At 43.6% G+C, this 10,639-nt stretch overlaps 1 protein-coding gene and 1 long non-coding RNA gene across 9 annotated transcripts in view; one reads left to right on the top strand and one right to left on the bottom strand.

Annotated features, from left to right (window-relative positions):
* The window catches only part of PHACTR4 (phosphatase and actin regulator 4), a 109,688-nt gene extending 104,573 nt beyond the window's left edge, over positions 1–5,115 (top strand). For 7 of the 8 annotated variants that reach the window (XM_010830166.1, XM_010830170.1, XM_010830172.1 and 4 more), the window contains one exon: positions 2,844–5,112. In XM_010830166.1, coding sequence (XP_010828468.1) covers positions 2,844–2,859 — 16 coding nt within the window. In that variant the 3' untranslated portion in view covers positions 2,860–5,112. Of the gene's footprint in view, positions 1–2,843 lie in introns of all 8 variants that reach the window. The other variant, XM_010830165.1, reaches the window with a different exon arrangement.
* LOC104981194 overlaps positions 1–9,839 on the bottom strand; it is a 20,819-nt gene extending 10,980 nt beyond the window's left edge. Inside the window, exons 1-2 of the long non-coding RNA XR_824347.1 lie at positions 9,754–9,839; positions 5,801–5,851 (exon numbers count right to left, since the gene is read on the bottom strand). This is a non-coding gene — a long non-coding RNA (uncharacterized LOC104981194). The remainder of the gene's footprint in view (positions 1–5,800; positions 5,852–9,753) is intronic.
* Between the last annotated feature and the right edge of the window lie 800 nt (positions 9,840–10,639).

The raw sequence follows: 10,639 nt of genomic DNA on the forward strand, positions 1-10,639 counted from the left end.
GTCCTGTGGCCACTGTTGAGTTTTCCAAATTGGCTGGCATATTGAGTGTAGCACTTTCACAGCATCATATTTCAGGATTTTAAATAGCTCACTGGAATTCCATCACCTCCACTAGCTTTGCTTGTAGTGATGCTTTCTAAGGCCCACTTGACTTCACATTCCAGGATGTCTGGCTCTAGGTGAATGATCACACCATTGTGATTATCTGGGTCGTGAAGATCTTTTTTGTACTGTTCTTCTGTGTATTCTTGCCACCTCTTCTTAATATCTTCTGCTTCTGTTAGATCCATACCATTTCTGTCCTTTATTGAGCCCATCTTTGCATGAAATGTTCCCTTGGTATCTCTGGTTTTCTTGAAGAGATCTCTAGTCTTTCCCATTCTATTGTTCTCTCTCTTTGCATTGATTGTTGAGGAAGGCTTTCTTATCTCTCCTTGCTATTCTTTGGAACTCTGCATTCAAATGGGTATATCTTTCCTTTTCTCCTTTGCTTTTCGCCTCTCTTCCTTTCACAGCTATTTGTAAGGCCTCCCCAGACAGCCATTTTCCTTTTTTGCATTTCTTTTCCTTGGGGATGGTCTTGATCCCTGTCTCCTGTACAGTGTCATGAACCTCAGTCCATAGTTCATCAGGCACTCTATCTATCAGATCTAGTCCCTTAAATCTATTTCTCACTTCCACTGTATAATCATAAGGGATTTGGTTTAGGTCATACCTGAATGGTCTAGTGGTTTTCCTACTTTCTTCAATTTAAGTCTGAATTTGGCAATAAGGAGTTCATGATCTGAGCCACAGTCAGCTCCTGGTCTTATTTTTGCTGACTGTATAGAGCTTCTCCATCTTTGGCTGCGAAGAATATAATCAATCTGATTTTGGTGTCCACCATCTGGTGATGTCCATGTGTAGAGTCTTCTCTTGTGTTGTTGGAAGAGGGTGTTTGCTATGACCAGTACGTTCTCTGGGCAGAACTCTATTAGCCTTTGCCCTGCTTCATTGTGTACTCCAAGGCCAAATTTGCCTGTTACTCCAGGTGTTTCTTGACTTCCTACTTTTGCATTTCAGTTCCCTATAGTGAAAAGGACATCTTTTTTGGGTGTTAGTTCTAGAAGGTCTTGTCAGTATTAGCTATTTTTAGTAGTAATAAAGTACCATAGTGAGCAACAGTACAAGAAAGTCATAAAGAAAATGACGTTTCGGCTACATCTTACATTATGTAAAATAATTTATTTGCACGAGAAGGAAGGAAGGGGACTTCCCTGGTGGTCCAGTTGTTAAGGATCCACCTGCCAATGTAGGGGATACAGGTTCGATCCCCGGTCTGGGAAGATTCTATGTTCTACCAGGGCAACCAAGCCTGGTGCCACAGCCACCAAGCCCAAGCTCTTAAAGCTTGTGTTCTGCAATAATAGAAGGCACTGCAGTGAGAAGCCCCCCGCTCACCACAACTAGAGAAAGCCCATGCACAGCAATGAAGTCGTAGCCCCACCATAAATGTTTTATTAAAAAGAAGGAAGGAAGGAAGATGGTAAGCAAACCTGCCAGCTATAGTGGGACTTCGAGAGGCAGGAAAATGTGTGCTCTTTGTAACAGAACATGGAGCTGGAGCAGAGGACAGATGGGGGCAGCATGGTAAAGGTGAAACTAGCAAGATGGGTTACGGTCAGGTTCTGGAGAGCTTTGGCTCTTAGGTGAGGATGTTGGAACCTCTGGGGATCATGTATTTGCGAACAAACCCTGGTGGAAGTTTGGAAGGGGATTTGGAAGAATGAAGAGACCAGCAGCAAGGAGACCAGTTAGGAAGCAACTGAAATAGACTAAGCATGCTGCTAGTGCAAACCAGGGAAGATAAATTTGAAAGACATTTCATGCATAGAATCAACCAGAGTTGGCACTCTGTTGATTCCAGGGACAAATTAAAGGAAGTAATTGAAATGACTCTTTGATTTCTAACATGATTTTTGAGGACTGGTTAGTCTATAAGGAATTCAATGAACAGTTTAGGACATTTATTCAGTAAATATTTATTCAGCACCCACTACATGATAGATACAGTGCTAGGTGCTTGGGATATAGCAGAGAATAAGGTAAAATCCCTGTCCTTAAGGAGCTTTTGTTCTAAAAGAAGAAAACAGACAGTGAACAAACTAGAAAGTCAATTATATATGTTGAGCCTATGACACATTGAAGGGAGCTGCCTAGAAAACAGTTGGCTATTCAGCCTAGAGTCCAGGGAGGAAAAGAAGATATAAAGATTCAAATTTATGAGAAAAGATAGTGGTTCTTAAGGAGAAAAGTGCTTTATATTTAAATGATGGACGGAAGAAAATGAATCTGGAAAGCAGATTGAGGAAAAGCAATTGAAAAAGAAGGAAAACTAGGGAAAACATAGTGTTACAGAAGTCAAAAGAAGTTTCAAGAAGAAAAGAAGATGGTCAGGAGTATCAGATGCTACAGAAATGTCAGGTAGGGTTAGAGTGGAGGAGAGGCAGTTTTTTTTGTTTTTTGTTTTTCAATTAGAACATAGCATTTCTTTATTTTTAAGATAATACAGTTGACCTGTGAACAATGCAGAAGTTGGGGTGCCCACAACCCTCTAAGCAGTTCAGTTGAAAATCCACATATGATTTATAGCTGCCCTCCCTATATGTGGCTCCTCTGTATCCATGGTTCCATTTCCTATACATCCAATTCAATCATACAGTTCTGTGGTATTTACTACTGAAAAAAATGTACATAAAATTGGACTTGTGCAGTTGTTGGACCCTGTTGTTTAAGAGTCAACTGTCATAGCAAAGTAGTCTGCAACATCTGGTAACCTGGCTCTTTCTGATCATTTCTTTTAGCTACCACCGTCCGTGATGCTGAAGTTTGAGAGAGGATCTAACAACCCCCCAACACAGGGCTGCTTCAGTGTGCAGAGAGGCACGGAGGGAGCTTCAGCACTTCCCAGCACAGCCAGAATTGAGTCCTCTGGGCTACAGTTCTGGAGTGAACAGCACTTCGATGAATGTAGCATTTCACTGGAATGGATTCTCACGTGCTGCCTTGGGCAAAACTGAACACTTTGTCAGTGCTTTTGAACCTTGTAATGATGCAGCATACCTGAGGCGTCTTCCCTCACCAGCCTCAATGTTCTGGGTCACGTGCAGGTTCCAAGTTTTATTGGCTGAACCTCACCCACGATGACTGCCTGTGCTAAGGCACAGTTTGCACCACTGGCCTTACCAGCCCTGTCCTATTGTGAGACCCACCTGTATAGGTGCTAAATTCTAGCCATCACGTCCAGTTGGTGATGGGGAACCTGCTGGGGGCCCCCAACCGTCTAGGAAATGGGGCCCCCATCTCCAGGGAGAAGCCTTCATTTCCCACTGGCATGTCAGCTAAAAGCCCTGCACTGTACTTTTTGTAATACAGCAATACAGTCCTCTTCAGCCAACCCAGCCCGGGAGAAGCTCAGGATCTGACATGTTCTTCTTTTGGCACAAATTATTCTGATTTGTATTTTTTTAAAAAATTGTGAAGAAATGATGGGAGCTTAACAGTTTTCCTATCTGTTAAACAGTCTTGAGCTGCAACTAGATTCCAAGTTGGGAAAATGAGACAGCATATATGTTTTCTATATATAAAAACAAAACCAAAAAGGGCCTTTACATTAAGGCCAACTTGGCAGAAAACTGACTCATGGCTCAAGTTGTTTAGACTGTTGTATTTTTGTTGTACCAGATGATAACTCTAAATCATTCTAACCAACAGATGCATTCTCTCCCCTACAGCAGGAGCACTGCGGGAGCACTCGTGTGCTGTCAGCCCCCACAGTTTCAGCCAGAATCACCGCATGGTCCTGGGGGTGTGGGGACTAGACAGAAAAAGGTCCTTGGAGAAGCAGGTGGGAGGGGCGCGACCATGACCCACCGCTCCTCTCTGTTCCTCAGGACTGGTCGCCTTCTCCTGCCGCGCTTCCTCTTAACTCCCAACACTGACCCTCCTGCTCACCCTGTCTGGCAGCTGCCACCTCACTCAGCCCTCCTCTTCCAAGCTGCAGCCAGCGCAGTTGGTGCCTGGGCATTGGCTCAGCCCCCACACCCTTTTATATGTGTAATATATATTAATATGATTTCCTGAAACACACGATTCAGTTGCTTTCTTTGAATTTTTGTTGAAAACCATATGCCTTACTATGTCCCTCTAATTCCTACCCATTCTAAGTGGAAGGGAAAAAAAGTTCCTATTAAACTTTATGAATGTGGCTTTTCCCCCTGAATGTTCAGAAAATCGTGGCTGTTTCATGGATTTCTTCTGACTTCTTCTGCCAGTCCTTGTCCTGTCTCTGCTCTTTCAGTAGATGTTTCTCTGTTCCTCCTTTTGCGTCCATGTAAGGTTTGCTGAAGAATCAGAATATCAGGTCAAAACAAGGCTAAAGTGACCTTAAAAGGTAGTAGCTTCTCTCTGTATGGGGAACAGGGAGGTGTTTGGATTTCTCGGTAACTGTCAAGTGCTTTATGGCTATGGAGATACACTGGGCTTACATCTCCTGCAGCTCCTTGACGTTTGGGATGACTGAGGGAAGATAAAGAGATGATTCTACAAAGTTGTTAGAGGTGTGTATATAAGGTGACCACACATGAAGCGTTAACTTCTAACCTTTCTATCTTGTTGGTTTGGAGACTACTTGGCTTTTGCCAGCATCCTCTGTGGCTTCAGATGACATTTTTCACACCCCATTCACTCCCTTCCTTTCCCTTAATGTGCCAAGCTTGAAACAGGATTTGATTTCCTGAGCTACTTGTTTGCTTCCTGTGTGCCACCAAGGAATCTAATTCATCTTTCATCTCACTCATGTTCTTTTGAAACAAGTTACTTTGGGAGTCAAGTCCTTTCAGGTGTTTATATAAATATATATATATATATAAAGTGGATTTTGTGTTCTCCTTCCATGTAAGTAACAATTCACAATCATAATGTAAAGAAGAAATAGAAGTCTGTTGTATTGTACTTCAAGATGCTTCCCTGATGTACAGAATCTCCTTGTAAAATAAATAATTGCATTGTATATCAGTCTTCCTATCAATATTAATTATTAATGTATTTTAGAATTAAAAAGAACAAATTATATTATTTTGGTATGTAGTATTTCTTTTTTATGTTCTACCTCATTCCAGAAGTTTTAAGGTAGGTTAAAAATGATTCCTCAGAGACTTCCCTGGCAGTCTAATGGTATAGACTTCCATGCTCCCATTGCAGGGGCACAGGTTTGATCCTGCTCAAGGAACTAAGATCCTGCATGCTGCACAGCACAGCTGAAAAGGGGGGGAGGGGAGGTCCCTAAAATATTGCTAGACATCCTAAATGAGAAGTAAATGAGGGAGAAAAGTTACAGTAAGAACATTAAACGCAGCCAGAGATGAAGGTCAGTAATGTTTGTGTCTGTCTGTATAAACTGTAGAAAATGAATAAGCTTCAGAGTTGAAAGCCAACTGTGAACCCCACACTGTGTACCTCTAGGTTTTATTAATCCCACCTAGTCTGGGAGGTAAGTAAAAATACACTCATTGAACCAGTGAAGAACTTCAGAGGTAAAGTTACCTCCCCCAAGTCAAAGCAAATTATATAATCATCCTTTATATATTCAAGGAAAACCAAGTGCATCCTGACCAATTGTCCCTAAAGGGACTTACTGTATATGGACCAGATATAATTAGGCCTTAGGCTGACATCACAAAAATAGGACAATTTGTAGCTCATGTATTCCACTCTGGCAAGCAGCCCAGTTTCAATCCAGATGGCCCCACCAATGACTCACCTTGTACTTTTCACTTCAGAGGCTGGTCTTGTTTAGCATACCACCCTTTACCTAGGGTTAAGAGAAACCATGAGTCAGAACTGCTTGAGTCATTGGGCTCCACCTGCTCCCATATCTTCCTTCTGCTAGCCCTCCAAAGAGACCTCAAACTGCCATTACCTTCTTGAGGTCATGTGTTGTCTAGAAGTGTTTGTGCAGCAGTTCACAACTCAATAAAAAATGAGGTTAACAACAACAACAAAAACATGCACCTCATGTGTGGACCTTACTCACTACCTCTACCGCCTACTTTATCAATTATCAGAATTAGAGATCGTAATATGTTCAGTATCCCAAATGTGAAACTTTGGTATTACTATGTTCGGCATTCCAAATCTGAAACTTTGGTATTACTATATTTGCAAGTTCCTCTCTTACCTTGCAGAATTCTCTACCCCAGAAATGTCTCAGTTCCTTTATCTCCTCTTGCCTTATTTACCACTCAAGTTGGGAGCCAGCACAATTTAACGGGACTTTATAACTTCCAATCCATCCTCCAATACTGCCACTAGAGTTACCGTTCTAAAAGGCAAAGACAGTCATAGCAATCCTTTTATTTCAAAACTTATTAGCCCCTAGGACTTCCCTGGTGGTCCAGTGGTTAAGATTCAGCCTGCCAGTGCAAGGGACATGGGTTCAATCCGTGGTCCAGGAAGATTCTGCCTACCTGGGAACAACTAAGCCTGTGTGCCACAACTACTGAAGCCTGAGCACCGTAGAACCTGTGCACCCCAACTAGGGAGTAGCCCCTGCTCACCCAAGTAGAGAAAGCCTGAGCCCAACAATGAAGACCCAGCACAGTCAAAAATTTTTTGTAAATTAAAAAAAACAACCTTACTGCCCCTTAGATACCTACAGGGTAAAATTTAAACTTTGCTTGGACTACAAGATATTTTGTATTCAGCTCTTGACTACTTCTCATGCTCATGAGAAGTCCAGGCAGTTCTTTTGATGTTCCTAATCAAGCTGACCCCTTACCCTTCCTGGGAGACCACAGACCCACCAGTTCCTCAGCCAAGAATGCTGTCATCATTTGCACTTCACCCTTCTACTATTCTTCTACAACCTTCTGCTAGTCTTCTACTAAGAATCTGCCTGCAATGCAGGAGACCCTAGTTCAATTCCTGGGAAGGGAAGATCTGCTGGAAATGAGATAGGCTACCCACTCCAGTATTCTTGGGCTTCCCTTGTGGCTCAGCCGGTAAGTGAAGTGACGTGAAAACCACTTAGTCATGTCTGACTCTTTGCAACCTCATGGACTATACCATCCATGGAATTCTCCAGGCCAGAATACTGGAGTGGATAGCCTTTCCCTTCTTCAGGGGATCTTCCCAACCCAGGGATCAGACCCAGGTCTCTCGCATTGCAGGCAGATTCTTGAGCAGCTGAACCACAAGGGAAGCCCTCAGCTGGTAAAGAATGGCTCAGATGGTAAAGAATAGGCCTGCAATTCAGGAGACCTGGGTTCAGTCCCTGGGTCGGGAAGATTCCCCAGAGAAGGGAATGCCAACCCACTCCAGTATTCTTGCCTGGAGAATTCCATGGACAGAGGAGCCTGGCGGGCTACAGTCCATGGGGTCTCAAAGAGTTGAACATGACTGAGCGACTTAACACTTTCTTCTACTATTCCTTCAAGTTTTAGCTCAAATTTTAACTCCCCAGGAAAACCCTCTCAGCCTTTAGCCAATTTTTCAATTGCTCTATCCTCAGAATACCGTATTTATGCCATACATCACTTATCAAGTAGTAAGATAATTTGCTGTCATGTCTGTTTCCTCCACTCTTGAGTTCTCAAGGACCGAAAAAGTAGTTCATCTCAATTTCCAGTGTCTAGCACAATGTCTAGCAAATTGTCATATTCACTATGGAAATACTGAACGAGTGATTGAAAGGCAACTGAATACTCATAATATCACCAGAAAAGTAGAATTATTTGTCTTTCTTTCTCTAAACTGCTAGTTCTCAAACCTTTTTGTTTCGTGACCCCTTCATAATTTACAACATTACTCAAAACCCCAAAGAACTGTTGTATCTGTAGGTGATACCTATTGATACTTACTGTACTAAAAACTGAGAAAATTTCAAAATATTTATGATACATTTCAAAATAATAATCCATTATATTAATTGATAATATATTTGTATTAAAAATAACTATTTTTAAAAATAGAGAAGAGTGGCACTGTTTTACAAAGTAATGCTCAAAATTCTCCAAGCTAAGCTTCAACAGTATGTGAACTTCCAGATGTTCAAGCTAGATTTAGAAAAGACAGACAAACCAGAAATCAAATAGCCAACATCCACTGAATTATAGAAAAAGCAAGAGAATTCCAGAAAAAAAAAAAAACCACCCGCTTTGCTGACTACACTAAACCTTGTGTTGTGGATCACAACAAACTGTGGAAAATTCTTCTAGAGTGGGGTTCCCTGGTGGCTCAGCTGGTAAAGAATTCGCCTGCAATGTGGGAGACCTGGAATCGATCCCTGGGTTGGGAAGATCCCCTAGAAAGGAAAAGGCTACCCACTCCAGTATTCTGGCCTGGAGAATTCCATGAACTCTATAGCCCATGGGATCACAAAGAGTCGGACACGGCTGAGTGATTTTCACTCACTTAACCTGCCTCCTGAGAAATCTGTATGCGGGTCAAGAAAGCAACAGTTAGAACCAGACAGGGAACAACACACTGGTTCCAAATTGAGAAAGGAGTACGTCAAGGATGCATATTGTCATCCTGCTTCTTTAACTTAAATGCAGAGTACATCATAAGAAATGCCAGGCTGGATGAAGCACAAGCTGGAACCAAGATTGCCAGGAGAAATATCAGTAACCTCATATATGCATATGACACCACCCTTATAGCAGAAAGCAGAGGAACTAGAGCCTCTTGATGAAAGTGAGAGAGTGAAAAAAGTTGGCTTAAAACTCGACATTGAAAAAACGAAGATCATGGCATCCAGTCCCATCACTTCATAGCAAACAGGTGGAAACAGTGACAGATTTTATTTTCTTGGGCTCCAAAATCAATGCGGATGGTGACTGCAGCCATGAAATTAAAAGATGCTTGCTCCTTGTAAGAAAAGCTATGACAAACATAGACGGCATATTAAAAAGCAGAGACATTACCTTGCGGACAAAGGCCCCTCCAGGCAAAGCTATGGTTTTTCCAGTAATCATGTATAGATGTGAGAGTTGGACCATAAAGAAAGCTGACCGCTGAAGAATTGATGCTTTTGGACTGTGGTGTTCCAGAAGACTCTAGCGAGTCCCCTGGACTGCAAGGAGATCAAATCTGTCAATCCTAAAGGAAATCAACACTGAATATCCATTGGAAGGACTGATGCTGAAGATGAAGTTCCAATACTTTGGCTACCTGATGTGAAGAACTGACTCAATGGGAAAAGACCCTGATACTGGGAAAGACTGAAGGCAGGAGGAGAAGGGGATGATAGAGGATGAGATGGTTGGATGGCATCATCGATGCGATGGACATAAAACTGAGTAAGCTCCGAGACTTCGTGATGGACAGGGAAGCCTGGTGTCCTGCAGTCCATGGGGTCGCAAAGAGTCGTACACGACTGAGCGACTGACCTACTACTACTAACTATACGCCTGCTGCTGCTAAGTCGCTTCAGTCATGTCCGACTCTGTGCGACCCCAGAGACGACAGCCCACCAGGCTCCCCCGTCCCTGGGATTCTCCAGGCAAGAACACTGGAGTGGGTTGCCATTTCTTTCTCCAATGCATGAAAGTGAAAAGTGAAAGTGAAGTCGCTCAGTCGTGTACGACTCGTAGCGACCCCATGGACTGCAGCCTACCAGGCTCCTCCGCCCGTGGGATTTTCCAGGCAAGAGTACTGGAGTGGGGTGCCATTGCCTTCTCCAACCTATACGCCTAAACACTTAAAAACACGCACTGGCTGTAACCTGCATCCTCCTTCAAGGTACTGCGGGAAGACTCTAGTATCGCGAGATGCCGCTGAGCCAGATTAGGGGCGTTAACCGGCAACGGGTTCCCAGAACCCTTAGCGAAATTTTAATTCCCTAACTGCGCATGTCGCAGCGCAGGCGCAATAGACATTTCTTTACTGCCGCTGGCTCCAGGAGCTATAAATACCGATGCCTTTGCGTTCTGTGGTCTTTTTGGGAGAGACTCTCGTCGTGCTTTAGTGTTTCTAGGTGAGTGGGACCAACTGCCTGCTTCGTGGGCGCTTCATCTGATATGGGGTCGGTCTGCCTTTTCTGTGGGAACCGTACTATTTAGAATGATTCCGAGTCTTCGGCGTTCGTGCCAACTACAGCTACTCGCAAAAAACGGGGTGGGGTGGGTCGGAGAGGCCTCGCACGCCTCGGTTCTTGGCGGTCGCTAAGGACTGCTGGCGACGGAACTCGAGGACCTGCAGGACTGCCGTCCTCCTTAAGTGCGCGCGGCGCTCTCATTTCCTAATGCGCCATTATGCCGCCTCCTGGCGTGTTAGCGTCTTCACTAGAGTTGCAGACAGCTCATTCACTGATTTAGAAACGGCTCAGCTGCCACTTATTTTTTCTTTGGGGGTAATGTTTAATTTTGTATGATAGACTTACTGGTCCTTAACTGTATAATCGCCTTAACTGTTTGTATTTGCTACGTAGAAGTATTTGGACCAACGTGGATACCCCGGGAGGTCACTCTCCCCGGGCTCTGTCCAGGTGGCGTACGGGAGCATAGGGTTCTGCCCGGTGACGTACAGTCCCTTTCCACAACGTTGGAGATGAAGCCGGGCCTTGAGTCTGCGCCTGCATATTCCTACGTCTTCTCAGAGT

The sequence above is a fragment of the Bison bison genome, unplaced genomic scaffold (assembly GCF_000754665.1).
Source record: "Bison bison bison isolate TAMUID 2011002044 unplaced genomic scaffold, Bison_UMD1.0 scf7180017864516, whole genome shotgun sequence".
Taxonomy (NCBI): Eukaryota; Metazoa; Chordata; class Mammalia; order Artiodactyla; family Bovidae; genus Bison; species Bison bison.